Here is a 16,206-nt window from a genome sequence, read left to right on the forward strand (position 1 = left end):
TCTTAGTGTTCATACTTCATATCTTTTTTATTTTAAATATATTTTTATGTAATATTTTAAACATTCACAACAAAAACCAGACCCCATATTGAGAGCTCTTAAGCACACACAATTAAAAGCATAGAATTTTTTGATATACAAAAGCCTATAATTACTTAGGTGGTTTATTTTTCATCCTGTTTATTGGTGATCAATCCCATCACCAATGCAATGTTTCTTAAATTAATTAAGGATAAAGCGTTAGATGATATATTTGATTAGTTTAAGCTTATGTAAGATTAGAGTGTAACTTTAGAGAGTGAGATAGCTTTGGTGTTGTTTTATTTGAGTTTTTTTGTTTTAAATTTGAGACTGAAAACTGTCAGAAGAATGAATATTTAACAGTATTTCTTAATTAAGATTTGACCCCGACACAGCATGTGATAGCCCGTGAAAATTCAAATTCAGTAAGAAATGGGTTTTTACCTGTGAAGATTCAATACAATACAAGCACACACAAAAAAATGTTTAGATTTTTTTGGTGGAAATTTTTCCATTACATGTGCATTTTAAAAATAGTAATATGAAAGCATTACATAGTTTTTCATTCTTCCTAAAATAATTTGGGAAAACTATCCTAAAGGTCAACTAAGCAATAAAATAATTTTGGGGAAACAATGAAGAAGATAATTTAAATATAAGAAATTGATATTTATATCATGACGAGCTATAAATTTCATTACAAAAAGGTAGTAATTAGCAACAGTTTTATCTTTCATAACTGTGACTTGAGATGACATTCAGGGGTTGTGGTATCAGTTTGTTAAGCTGACTGCACATTGGTTTGCAAATGATTTCTAAGTATTGATCTTTTCAAAATATAAAAGTTCTTAAATAAATTGTTCTTTACTAAGGACTAAGAACAAACCAGTCAGAAAATTGTGCTATTAAGTGCAATGATTTTGTCCAATATTGTCCTTCTTAGGGAAATACTCTTTCATTAACTGAAAAGCAAAACTTCTACTAGTCATCATTTTGCTTCTATCAAAGTAAATTTACCATAGCCAAATGTCAAGAAGATGAAATTGCCGATTTATTTAAAACACAAAAAATATATTGGTAAGCAACAAAATTCCATCCTAAAATTTTACCATGAACATATTTTTAACTTTACATTGCAATGTACTAAGCCATTTTGTCAATAACAAAATAAATAATGACTGGCGTCATTCTTTCTTTCTTACTCAGAATTAGCAACGTAATCCTGTTTTGGCATTAATCACTATAGTTTCAACAGCATGTGCCATTAATTCACCATAATGTGCTGCAACCAATCAATACTTAGTCTGTAAACTCATTTGTTCTTTGGCTCTACATGGCAAAAATCATTGTCTTAAAATAGCTCTTTTTATCATCTTCAGGGTAAAGAACTGTTTATATAAACTCTGTAGCTAAGCTTTCAGAGGATGTATTAATCTTACTCATGCTAAAATCATGCTCTTCAAACCACTTAACGTGTGTTTTTCTGGTATTCTGACATACATTTTCAAATAATACTACAGATGCCTGAAATTGCTTTAGTGATGTTTAAGAGGTTTTTAGGCAGTGAATACCTACAGATCTCTCACTTTGTAAAACATGGTAGCTCACACACTAAACACTTTGCAAGGTCAGGTTAAGTCACTCGATGTTCAGTGATTGCTATGAACTGTTAACATTGTGCGACATGAATGCCATACTTTTTGAAGACTCAATCAGACTTTGCCTGTTATTCTTTGTTGCTACTCCAGGCCGTGGACATTCTCTGCAGTTTGTCATGTCATGTGGCTCAAGCCACTCTCCACGCTGCGTTTTGACAAGAGCAAACTCAGGAAATCAGCTCTCTCAGCCACTTCATTCTTACTGCCGCCTTCCCCTCCCAGCATTACCGCACTGGCAGATTGGCATGCACCACATAAACCTTACAAGCATTTCCGTTTTCCCCCTTATATGATGGCTCTCACCTCACTGAGCTTCCTTAGCATTTACCGTCAGCTTGCTGCACTGCTGCGCTCCGTCCTCCTCCTGGTGCCAGGCCTGGAAGCGGGAGGCTGCCCCGCGACTGCAGCACTGGGCTGCTAGGGCTGTCTGCAATCCTAACCTTGCTCTGCCCTTGGGCTGCCGCGGGCCGCACAGGGGCCAAAGATTCACACAGGTGCCAAGTACCAAGTCGGCAGTTATGGCCCTGCCTTCCCAATGTTCTGTAAATTGGTGTCCTGAAGGGATCGAGACCTGTGCTCGCTCATTATCTTTTGCATGTGGAATTACCAGCAGTAACTGTCTTGTATGCATCAGAGGCTAGACTTGAAAAGATAAACTACAAGGGTCTCATACTTGCCTAGAAAATGAGCCTTTTATAAGGACTGTGGCTGCCTAATGATGGTCTGTCTTCATGGCCCACTTCATTAGGACTCTCCTTCTGTTGGATGTACAGGATGCTCCCTGTACGACCTCGCTACTGTAGCGGTAGTGCCCAGAGGTTTAGAGGTAATAATCACCCTCTGACAGAGTTGCTGGGCAGGAGTATCACCGTGAAAACTCATTCATACAAGAGCCAGCAATCAAAACACTATTTTTATCTAACCAGTTACAATGCAAACTATAGTCATAGTAGTTTTAGAAAAAGGCCACAACCATTAGGGATACAGAGTCTGCAGGCTTATTCCATGTTAGAATGAGAGTGAGTGATGACAGCAAGATGGATCAAGTAACTTCCTTTGGCAATATACCATATATATCAGAATGACTAAATAAGGGAACAAAAGTGAGTAGACTGAGCCTGCAATTAAATGGACGGACACCAAACCAGATGTAATTGGATTTGCTTCCCCTAAGCAGATTCATAAACTAAACCTCTCTCCTTGCTCCTCTGAGAGATCAGCTTCAGGCAACCAAGGGGAAATATGCTTAGCATTGGATTTGGTCAGTGTTTGTGAGAGCTCAAGCACTAATGAGGACCAACTGTGAAAAAGTAATCATCAGAACTGTCTGTCCATTTACTTTCTCTCAGTTTACTGTTCCAAAACTTTGCCAAGTGCAAAGTTTGCATGAACCAGGACTATATTTTAGTTCAATTATCTTTCCCCTCCTTTTCCCATTTCCTTGCATAAATTAATCATGATTCAACTGCATCTGGCCCACTGCTAAAGGGTAGTAGCTGGCAGGAGTATTCTGGCAACTAACTTGATATGTTTCCTTCAGGTGTACCAAAGAAGAAAAAAAAAAGCAAAAACCTGTTCTTTCCCTAGGGAGTGACACAATATATAAATATTTTTTTCCCACAGAAAATCTACCAAGGCACCTATGTCCCAAAGCCATGCTTTGCTACCTGACTCTTTATAATGGATGGCAGCGCAGTTGCAAGAAAGCATCCAGGAATCCAGGCAGGTCCTGGAGGAGAGGAGTGAGATATGGCTGCACAGGACTGAAATACTGTTCTGCATTCTACAAGGAGTTATCAGTACATTGGTAATGTTTTCTGCCTAAATCTTAAGAGAGTTGTGCCACTATGAAATGCTTTCTGCAGCTTTCTCAGGTTGTGCTTGGGAGGAAGAGCTGTAGGAAATCTGCAGATCTTGGGGTTTGCAGGGCATGCTCTCACGGCATTTGCCATGCCAGTATTTGCATTCCATCTACCCCCCATGAACCAAAATGCAAAAATAAGCTTTCTGTTTTATAGAGAGAGAATATTAAAAAGATCTAACATACAAAAATGGGGAGAGGTGTTAGTCTTTAATTTACTTCTTTAGATATTTGCTAATTGGCATCAAATGGTAATATCCATTCTTATCAGTTCTCTGAAGTTGAATTCCCAATTACTTTTTCCATCTACATAATTACCAGCAAGAAAAATGGTTAAATACTAAAGGCTTAAGTCAGAAGAGCAACAAAATACATTTGAATCCACCTGTTTGTATTTTAATCTCATCATTTTTAAAAGCTTCATATATGTGAAAGTAATGGTAATAATAATAATGCACTTCTTAGATTTATGTTGAAAAGTCAGACGTGATAATAAATCTTTACAAGTCAAAACACAAAAAAAAGACAAAAGACATTACATTTGAAATAAACAGCAGACTGCCTTATAATAATTTCTTCCATAGCCTGTCTTACTTCCACTCTGTAATTAAATGTGGTGTCTGACAGCATCAGCTCTGAGAGTGTAAGCAGAGATCACACAGCTCCCAGAAGTAACTTATAAATAATGAAATAATCACCCATTCAGACACAAACACCAAAGAGATGGATCAACTTTTTCTGCTACACCTTGCATAAAAAGTTCTTTTTGAGTGCCACACCATCAGTGCGCAATACTTAAAGCAGAAAATTGTCATGCCTCTTTTGTTCCAATGAGCATACCAAAACTCTCCCTTTGCATTAAACAACGCGCTGCAGAAACACAGAGACCAAATCATATCCCCTAGACGTTAGCCTTCAAGTCAGTTATTCTCTCTGTACTTGCAGAATCGTGCACAATGAGGCAAACATAGCTTGGGTTTCACTCCATTGAGTTCAGTGTTATTACATGAAGAATTAATTTATTCAAATACATCTTCGTGATTATACAAGCACTTTTAATGAGTTGGGGGTAAACACTGGCTTACCCTCTGGCTTTTCTTGGGCTAAGGGAGTCTCTGCTTTCCAAAATATAAAATTACGTTATTTTTCTTGTTTCAAGACTGGCCTGATTAATGGAGAAAAAGCTCTCAGGATACTACTTAGATTGCCAGTTGTTCGGGAAAAGTGATGCTTAAAAAACCCAACAGCCTCATAGTCCCATATATAGTATCTTGATTTTACCCTTACACTCTATATGGAGAAAAAAGTGTAGAGAGACTAAATAGATGTCATTCCAGAGTGCACTAAGCATGCAATAAAGGGAAGGTGATGCTGTGATCTTCATCTTCACAAGAAGTTGGGAATTACAGCAGTTCTTAACCCCTGCTGTGCTATATCACAGGACTGGAAAGGGGCAGTCACCAGGACATAATGTGGCAAGGGAAAGAATTAGAGCTGTGATATTAACTGAGGGGAAGAAAAAGGATCAGAAAGTATAAAGTTAGATCCAGAAAATGCTAAGATACCTTCACTGCACCCAGTACTGAATTGATAAAGTCTATATGGCACTGTTCTGCCTTGATTTGCTAACTTGCCTTGCATCTCTAAATTCTAGATATCTCAATATGAAAAACATCCTGACATATAAAATGTGTGTGTTTTTCTACATACCCATATTTTTCAGATATTACAACACCATATTCTGCTTTCTACAACCTTGGTATTACCAGCGGACTTCTAATTCAGTGACAATTGAAAGCATATTAACCATTTTATGACCACAGCTTCCTAACACCTCTCTCTTTGATTTGTATATTTAATAGGACTCCAGAAGATATATGCAGTCACTAAAGATAACAGTATAAACAACTTACAGACGGAATTTTTGTGGTTACTGTCTTTGCTGGGCAACATCTTGACTCCTCTTGATTTCAGTTCAATTGCTTTTTTCACTGAGAAAACAAGCAAACAAAAAGAAGGTAATTCATTATTAAACCTTATAGAAAGGACATACAGCAGCCAAATCACACATTACGATAATACAAAGCTACACAGGAATCCTACAAGCAGAGTGAAAGAACTGCAATTTCTGTGATAATCCAAATACATTTTTACAAAAATACAACCATTTATCATGTTTTGGAAGATGCTCTTTTTAAACAGATATTATTGGGATTTGCAATATTTTCAATTCAAATTTCCTTCTGGTCAAAGAAAAGACAAACCTGTCCTAATTACATGTATGTTATCCTATGTTTGCTGCTGCAAATGGTAAAACCCGAAACATTTTTAAAACTTATTTCTTATATTAAATGTACAATACATTATCTACATATATCTGAGGACCACAAGCTTTAAATGTGACATTCACATCTGCTTTAATTTGATTCACTCTTCAGTAGTAGACATGTCTTTAGTTAGGTTTCCTAAGGAGATTAATGTTACAGAATCCCAGCATGCCACATTCTTTGACTCACCTAACCCCTTTTGAATCTACAGGGCAATTTCAACTGAATTAGAAACAGAAAGAGAGTAAGAGCTCTCAAAGGGACAAGGTTTTGTGAGAGAGAACAGATGCATCAGGGGTTTAATATCTGTTTCCTCTGTTTAGCCAGCTGAATGGCTGACAAACTCTCAGCCTATCCCTACTAAGTAGTCAGGGCACCATAGGAGGGATCAGGAGCAAAGTAGGAAAAGACATGAGAAGGAACTAGTGCAGTTATACATTAAGGAACACATGGGGTAGAATTTGAATTGTAATGGTAGGAGAAAAGGATGAAAATATAGGACACATTCACAGGAAATTAATTAGTTCTGTGGCTTGGGAACAACTTGATCAATTGAAAATAAAATCAGATGTAGAAAATAATTGTGAAACAAGCCTGGGCAATTCAAAACTATTGTGCAAAAAACCAATAGCAATAGCAAAATAGCTAGTGACTGACTCTGTGTATTAGAATCCTAATGGCAACATCATGATGCATGTCAGTAACAAAAAAATTATAAGAAGCAGTAATCCTTTCCTGATTCATATTAAATACTTCTTTTTTCTAGATCTTGCGGTGGTTAACAATCTTAACATGCAGCCATTTATCCTAGATACAAACAGAAACAAAAAAATCAACTTAAACATTTTTAAAATGGCAGTAATTTGCACCTCATACTATATAAATCCATAAGTTAATACCACAGTTTATCAGTTACTTTTTGTCAATGTATGGGATAAAATTTATGATTACTACACTATACACTGATCTGTATACAAATATTTGTAAGAAGTGAAGTGGTAGGAACAGCAAGTTAAGATACCTTTAAATATCACATTAAAAAATTGTGATTTCATTGTATTTATTTCTATATTGGACTTTTGCTGCTTTTGCAACCTCAGAGTGAAGCAGGCTTTTCTTAAGTGCTGAAATTGGGCAAGTACTGCAGAAAGCACTTTTTGGACTATGTACGTTGCAAGTGCAGACATTTATGTCTAAACCTGGAAAACAGGTGTTCAAATGATGAAAGATGATTGAAACACAATTGTAGCCGCATGGGATGAAATGGATTTGATAGCAGTGTGGTGTTTTCTTTTCTTCTAAGAGAAGAACACATTATACAGAGACATCATTGCAGACAATAAGGCTAAGAACCGCAAGGGCTTCTGGCAGGGTAAACCTCATGGATATGGTTTTCTTAGGATTACTTTCTAGACTTAGGTACTAAAATTTCCATCAAGTACCATCTTACGTTCTGTTTTCTTACATTGCATAACCAGTCTGTTAAAATTATTTCATATTTAATGGGAAATTAACAGCACAACTCTTGTAATGAATATTTGGGATATTGTCTGGAGTTGTGGTCCCTCCACCAGCATAAATTTCACAATTTATTAATATGTGTCTGTCGTGATTTAACCCCAGCCAGCAACTAAGCACCATGCAGCCGCTCATTCACTCCCCCCCCACCCAGTGGGATGGGGGAGAAAATCGGGAAAAGAAGTAAAACTCGTGGGTTGAGATAAGAACGGTTTAATAGAACAGAGAAGAAGAAACTAATAATGATAATGGTAACACTAATAAAATGACAACAGCAGTAATAAAAGGATTGGAATGTACAAATGATGCGCAGGGCAATTGCTTACCACCCGCCGACCGACACCCAGCCAGTCCCTGAGCGGTGATTCCCCGCCCCCACTCCCCCCAGTTCCTATACTAAATGGGATGTCCCACGGTATGGCATACCCCATTGGCCAGTTTGGGTCAGCTGCCCTGGCTGTGTCCTGTGCCAACTTCTTGTGCCCCTCCAGCTTTCTCGCTGGCTGGGCATGAGAAGCTGAAAAATCCTTGACTTTAGTCTAAACACTACTTAGCAACAACTGAAAACATCAGTGTTATCAACATTCTTCACATACTGAACTCAAAACATAGCACTGTACCAGCTACTAGGAAGACAGTTAACTCTATCCCAGCTGAAACCAGGACAGTGTCACATAAAACACGTGAGCAATTCTTGGAGGATTCAAACCCCACATTGCTTACATTCATGGGTCAGTGCTAAAACCATTGAGTTAGTATACAGCAGACAGAGAAAAGAACTATAGTCTCCTGCTCCTCTTTGTCCTGTGACCCTACTTTGGGTGAAAGTGGCAATCATCACTCAAATTCCTTGTGGGAATTCACTCTTGAAGGTATTTGTTAGACATACTTGAAGCACGCTTCTCAGGAATGGGTAAAAATTATACCCATCATCTTTATTTGAAATATAGTGGACATAAATTGAAAGAGAGATTCTGACTTGATATATGAAAAACTTTTTCACTGTTAGGACAGTCAAGCATTGAAACAGGTCTGCAGTTTCCATCCCTGGAGTTTTTTCACATGTCAAGAAAAAGGCATTCTGTACGTCTCTGAAAGAACATAAGACAGGGGATTCACAATACTTAAGAGTAGTCATCTAAAATGTATGTTTTACAAAGAGAAATAGCTACCTCAAGGGGGCAATTCATCCCCTTCTAAGATAGGCACAATGAATCACACTCTGGAGATGCCTTTTCCTCTCCATAAAACATAACAGAAACATACACCACTTATTCAAGCTAGATTCCTACATTTTAGGCAGTAACATTAGGTGACATAAGCTTTTATGTCTGGAGAACTTTAACAGCCAAATGTAGGTATCTGTGAGACATAGGGATCAATGAGCTTGAATGTGATAGTTTGAAATATAAATACCAAACTTCTGCCTCTATTATACATGTGTGTGTAAGTTTTCACATGTGGCCTGCATAGTATTTTCTTCTATTTTAAAAAAGAATTAAGCAAGTATAGTCTTTAAAATACAAACTATTCAACCTCTGAAAAAGAAACAGAGACCACTGAACACTGTAGTTTGAGTCAACCAGTTCAATTACTTTTGTAACATAAAAGAAATACTCTAAATTGCACTTTTTATAACCATTAAATCCCATTTGAATACCTTTTCTGAGATACTTCTTTTCTACTTCCTGATTGCTCTTTCATTAAAAAGGTTTTCCTGATTTCAAAGATTATTTGCCATTTAATAGCACAAAAAGAGGAATGGGTTTATGTTAATAATGTCTGGTAGGAACAGCACTTTCCACCTTTTAAGTGATTACTTTTTAAAGTTTGCATACCTTTTAGCTGTCTTCACTTAAACATTCAGTTAAGCTAACTGAATTAACTCACTTCACCTTTTCTGTTAATCATAACTTCAAGACTCTTTTGGAGATGAGATATTCAGAGAGGAGGGCAGAGCTGAGCCCTAGAAGTCCAAGGCAGTCTTATCAGCCTACTGGAAAGCACCAGTGGTATTCCTTAACTTTTTGCTGTAGCTAAAATAAAATCAGCCATGAAAAGAATATATACCTGGCATTATTTGAATGGATTAAGAAAGTTAAAGTAAATTTTCAAGTTGTAAACCTCCATTCAAACCTACTCTGATTTTTATGAAGCTCTTAGTTTCTAATATATATGAACCTCTGTGAAGAAAATACATTTTACCCTAAGCACAATTACCTTGCAGAAAAGATTATGACAATTTTGCAGAAATATGGTTTTAACAAAGGATCAGAATCACAGAATGGTTGAGGTTGTGAGGGACCTCTTGTCCAACCTTCTTACTGAAGCAAGGCCACCTATAGCCCAGGATGTTACCAACAGTTGAAATTTTACTCATTGGTTTAAGCAGGAGGGTAACAAAATAGAAGTAACAGTGAGACATTAGGACAGTCCCTGTGTCTTTTGAGGATATTAGAAAACTATTACCTTCAGTCAGAGAAATGTCTCTGTTTATATATATATATAGTATAGACATGTATTGCATTCAGATTTGTTGCTTGTGAAAAAGTACTTCCAAAAAATTAGCATGCAATGATTTAAAAATCTTGTTAGATTACTTTGAAATAATAATAATAATCTATATCTCTGTCTGAATAAAGCTGGTTTGATACATTCGAGACCTGCTGCCATTCTGCCATTGAAAATGTTGTCCTAGAAAGCTAATTCTCCTACACATCTTGCTCAAGGCATTTGAAGTAGAATATATAACTGGTAAGTTGTCTGTGTTTACTTAAATGAAAAGAAGAGATGAAAATAAACAGAAAATTAAATATTTAAAACATTTGTATAGGTTTGGTTAAGCAAGACCTAATATTGTTGAGAAAGTTCAGACAATCAATGAGATTAAGCAAAATGTTCACAAATAACTAAGCTCAGATAAATTGCAGTAAGAAGTTTTATATACAGACTGCAGTCTGAAGAAATTCAAAAAGACCTTTCATGACTCATTAACTAGGTAATGAAAAGACAAGGGTCAACACATGAAGTTAACAAGAGTAAGACTTCAAACTAATAAAAGGAAGTGTTTTTTCTTACAAGTAGTAGACATGTGACGTTCTTTGCCAAAAGTCACTGGCAAATGTGGATGCAAGAAGTCTGCAAATCTGCTTCAGGCCATGGCTGGAGACAGGCATGGAGTTAGTTAGATCCCTTCATGAATGTTCATGATTATTCTTACACCTCTCTAAGTCTAGCTCTGTGGGTTGAAGAAAGAGGCCAAAATTCATTCAGCAGGTAAATCTCATCTCATTGGTACAAAGGAATGACTCTTCCTCCCCACATTACTTTAGAAGACTATGACCTGCTCTATGATACCTTTAGACATTGTTATAATCACAGTAAATATGCTTCTTTTGTACATGGAAGATGACCTTTCGGAAGGTTTTTGCTCCTGTTCTTGTAGACGAGATAGCTGTTTGTGGCCTTGATGAGTACTATCTTTCTGGGCAGAAGATTCAGGACTTCCTACAGAACATGACTATTACTCACTGTTTGAAATTGTTTCAGCTAGAGAACCCTTGGGGCTGAACTTTCATGCTGCCTTTACACTCCAAGACACACCGTGTGCTCGCTGTGGTAGTACTAACCTCTCAGCACAGCTTCATGCTTCTGCAAGCTATCAGCCTGGATAGTCAGACAATCCCCAGTTCCATGTAGACTGGGTATTTCCATTCCAATTTTTAGACCTTCCTTGAAACACCAGGGTTATATGACACTAGTTCTATGTTCAAATTAATTTCACATAAATATTAGATTTCATATTAGTTTTGTTAGATTACTTAATTAGAGCAGGAGTAGTGTAAGATTTGTTTATCATTCAGTAAGATTATAGTTTTGTTCTAAGATTTCTAACACATTTTGAGTTACTTGCACTTCAATGAAATTATTTGGTTATGGTTGTCAGATTCTGATTTCAGTTATACCTGTGTAGATCAGGTGGAACCGATCATTTCCACACAATATTTATATGACTAGTCCAAATTTATTATGAAAAATTAAGTAAAATCATCTATGACTTAATGTTTGGGGTTTTTTTTGTAAACAAATTAGTATATAGCATATTGCAGGTATAATGTTTTCTTAGCTCAAAGCATACTCATTGAATATTTGATCTTTTAAAATCAATATATTGTAAATGGTTGCTTAATGAAATTATCTTTTTTTCTTTTTGAATTAGCTATAAAATGGTAGATCAGGTATACTGCAAAAAAGAGGAAAAAATAACATTTTTTTTCTACATAATATTTCAGTGAGTCCTTTCTACAATGAGTTTTAAAAAAATCAGTGAACTTTATCATTAGGTAGAAGATTTAGAGGAGTGTTGCTCATGTTCAAAATGAACTGTGATGTGTTATGACTTCAAAAATCTATTAATCAGCATATTTTCATTAAGGCTGAATCACACCCAAATACACATAGTCATCTTTTTCTTCTTCTTGGTCTCAGAGAACTGGAAATATAAAAATGTTTGTAAAAGTCATATATTTCTAGTGTGATTTTTTTAGAAACAATACTCCTTAAGTGCACTTTAAAAATGCTAAAAGGCTGTTGAATTTGTTATTTTGGAAAGTGAAAACAGTCATTGGTAGTATCAGCTTTATTTTCTGGAGCCATGAGGCACTTCAGTGTATTATGCTTTCTCTACATTCCTACGTCTCTAAATTCAAAATGAAAATTTTCTTCATTTTATTCTGCTTACATTAATTTTTAAGAGAGAGTAACTCACAAAAGAATTGCTCTACTGCTGTTACTATTGTAAAAGCATATTATACACAGCAGCTCATTACAGCAGGGATGGTTTCCTACAATTCATACAAAAATGAATGTTTTTAAATGATTTTTATTTTCCACAGTTTTGTTTCCCAGGATGGTTCTTTGAAAACTGCCCTTCCAACCTCAGATATACTCCAAAGTGCTCAAGAAAATGAAATCTGAAGGTTTGCTTTTTCATTATAGTTTTAAACAATGTTTTTAAAAATTACACATGACTAAATAAAATCATGAAGCAGTTAGTCTTTCAAATATTCTCTGCACATGCATATTTTTCAAATATACATATTTCACAGCTGCAAATAACTGTACAAAGTACAAAGTAATAGAGAATCAAGCTTTGTGTATATAACCAGTTCTGGAAGCACTACCCAAACAATTTACAACTATTAACCAAAACAGCTATATACAAATTTTTAACCCTGCCAGAATCAATATCTTTCCAAAAGTAAACTAGGCAATTTAAATCTTGATCTCTGATGACTCTTTCATTTTAATTCTTCACGAGTCCACTTAATTACATGGTTTAAGCATTACACAACATTTTGGAGCAAAGATGGTTTATCTGGGGTTTTTGTTTGATTTGAAGAAGATAAGACAAGTGAGACTTTTTTTTTTGTAACAAACTCTACATGCACCTTGAAAGCAGTGACAACCCATCTGAAATCTACACAAAGCATTGTCAGCATTCTCAAGGAAATTCAATATAATTTTTCTCTGACACTGGAAGGTGCTTTTCAATGAACCACTGATTATAAACAAGAGGAACTTGCAAGCTAACAAAAATTTTTTTAACATATGCAAGTTCTTCAAGTATAATTTCAAGGGAAGAAATCCAATTTTCTGTGAATTCTATGAATATATTATGAAGTACTTCTTACTGTGGGTTATTATGTTCTTGTATTCTATGGAGCAATTAATTCTTATTTGAAGTTATATTTGAAAATACACTGAAAGAGGCCCTACAGAGTGTTGACAGCTCTGTGTCCTCTAAGATGTAAGAGAGAGTTTCAGTTTTCTCAGAGAATGTTGCCTGCTGGGACTAGAAGGGAAAACTTTCTAATATGTTTGTCTTTCCTTCCATCACCATACAAGCTTGTACTAACTCAAAGAAAATACTAAATAAAGATTAAACAAACACCTAAAACTAGGGGAAAAAAAAGTTTAAAGGAAATTATATTAAACAGTTAAATGTACTTCCTATGCATCCATAAATTACCACTCAAATGTAAAACTAACTGGAAAAAAGAAGATCTAAAATTATCCAAAGAAATTTCTCTAAAAAATGTAAAACTCACTTAGATTCTTGACTTCCTTGAAGAACTTATTTTCGTCCTCTGATAGTAATTAACTAGTGATTAACTAATAACTACACAGACAATATGAAGGTAGGAGGCAGTCACCTTTCAGACCCAGCTTCTCCCACTGTGAAGCTTTTTTTTTTAAATAGTTTTTGTTTCATTTTGTTTTGTTTTAAGTTGGGCTCCTCCTACCTGATATGCAAGATTTTGTAGAGAACTTGTAATCTGTGGTTAAAGATGAGTTTCAAATTATCTGTATTACAGTATAAAAAGTTTATATCTATTTCTCCTATATTTTCAGGGTGGCTATGAATTTATTCTTATTTTATTCTTATTCTTATTGGCAATCTTATTCTCTAGTTGTGTAATTTTGCTTAGGGGAGACAGAATAGAAATTAGTAAGAAAAAAAATATGGAAAAGCAAACTGAAACTGAAGATGGTATGAAGCACAACTAATTGTCCATTTGTAGGGCATAACTGAGAACTACTTTAATCTAGAAAGGGTTTTGAGGAGTTATCATACACTTTAAACATTAAAAGGGAACTGCAAAGAGGAAGATACCTTCTGCAGTTCCACTAGGGCTAGCACAAGAATTTACAGTCTTTATCTGTAGCAAGGAAAACTTTGGTTACACAAGAAAAAAGCTTTTCAACAGTAAAAGTGATGAAGCCCTGAAATGAATTACCCAGAGAAACTGTGGAATTTTAGCCATTAAAAGCTTTAAAGAACATGTTAAATTAAGGTCTGAAAACAGCAGTCAAATATATTTGACTCCTCTTTGATAAAGGGTTAGCTTATCAAGATCCTTTTTAACCCTATTTTCTATTATTTCATAATAGTAACCCATAACCAGAAGTCATTTGGCTGAGAAACAGTAAGTGGCTAAGACCTTGGTGGGTTTTTCTAGGGCTTCTAGCATATGAAATTAATTGATTACACATACATTTAACTGCATGTGTGAAAACAGGTAAATGTTGTGCAGTACACAAGTCATATCAAAGCCAGATAAGATACTATAAGCACAGCTCACTTAACATGATCTAATTTACCCTCTTTCAGATATAATACAGTTATACCTTGAGAATATTCTTATGTGACTCCATACCAAGAAAGCTAACACTTGCCGTTTATTCCTAGCACATTCTTTGCAACAGTCCTCATGTATATCTTGGATGACATAACATGTTTTTTCCCAATTACCCAAATACATGAATACCTTGCCAGTTTTTCTTCCTGCATAAAATAACCTGCAAGGCCTCGAATACTGGCTACCACTCAAAGCTAAAATATTCTGACATCATTTGCTGGTACTTCCTCAAGCTGCTTCTGCTGCTGCTCTGCTGAGTTCAGCTCTTGGCTGCCTTTCACTGCAGATTTTTCCCAAGTACAGATATTTGAAGGTGAAGATGAACAGCATATTGCCAGTACGTGGTGATCACAAGCAGGAACTTTCCCGTCCAGCCTTAAGCCAGTGTCACTGTAAGGAATGTATTTGAACAGTTCTGTATTTTTGCTACAGTACAGTTGCTAGTGCCTCAGTCTTGCTGGGTTCTCCTCCAAAGACACAATTATGGGAGTACTACCATTTTTTGGCCCTGGAAGAAATTATCTACAATTCCACATTTGGCAGTATCAGTATGGTCTCTGGATTCGGCTTATAGATGAAACATTTCTTTCCTATCACTCAAAATTATGTGGGACCAGTAAATAGTTCATTAGCTATCTATAGGTTTTCTTCTGCTTCACAAGGGACTGTTGTACCATGAATTCTTTCTATAAGTTTAATATTTATGAGAATAAGAGAAAACAACCATTCTCAATCTTACCATTCACTTTAGATTATGAAGGGAATTCTACAATAAATTCTTTGATAAAACAAGGTCCCAGACTCAATAACCTAGGAGGATCCTTGCCAGCTTTGCTTCTCAGCTACCCACTCCTTGACTTTCACAGAGGCATTGCCATTTTCCATAGGATCTCTAGTTTAAACCAACCGTCTGCTGTTTCTGCATTCCCTGCCTGAAGAGTATTCTGTCTAGTACACTATCTCACTCTTTCTCTCACTAAAAGCTTTCAAAATCTTCCCTACTAATCAGTATTATAACTCCAGAGAGCTTCACAGCAGGCATAGATGTTTCTACTATATGGCTACCTGTAAAAGCTGTGGGTTCATGATCAGTTGGCTTCCTTGTTCCATCAATCTAGCAAAGTACTGTCTGTCATTATCAGACCTTCCACCTGCTCCCTGTGCTGGAAATCTCTGCATGCAGTACTAGTGAACAAATGGTACAGCCCCAAGATAAATTGATGTCACAATAGATTTTCACACAAGTCTTTCTCATTCTGTGTGTATAAGCTGACACAGGATCTGCAAGTTTAAAAAGAAGCACAGCCATTTGTTTTCCATTAACCTTCTGCACGTCACTTAGCTGGCCCTTTGCCCTGATGGACTGCCTTATCTCCTTTGTGCTATCAATATATGATATATCATAATAAACCAAGTTCAGCAGGCATCAAGTCTTCAATGCCTGCAGATGCCCTGCACAGTTCTGGAAAATAGTATCAACACAGTTTACACTATGAATATACACTATCACAGAACACACTGAGTAGTAGTACATAGGGATTGTCTCCAAAAAAATCATAAAACGAGATCCACTCAGTACCTTGTCAAACATCTCACTCTGTTGGCACTGAGGAATTCTA

The 16,206-nt window shown here is 35.9% G+C and overlaps 1 protein-coding gene across 1 annotated transcript in view; it reads right to left on the reverse strand.

Annotated features, from left to right (window-relative positions):
• CSMD1 (CUB and Sushi multiple domains 1) overlaps nt 1-16,206 on the reverse strand; it is a 1,222,061-nt gene that overhangs the window by 457,578 nt on the left and 748,277 nt on the right. The window contains exon 7 of the mRNA XM_075049874.1: nt 5,454-5,531. Within this exon, the coding sequence (XP_074905975.1) occupies nt 5,454-5,531 (78 nt within the window). The remainder of the gene's footprint in view (nt 1-5,453; nt 5,532-16,206) is intronic.

Source organism: Buteo buteo, chromosome 17, assembly GCF_964188355.1.
Source record: "Buteo buteo chromosome 17, bButBut1.hap1.1, whole genome shotgun sequence".
NCBI lineage: Eukaryota > Metazoa > Chordata > Aves > Accipitriformes > Accipitridae > Buteo > Buteo buteo.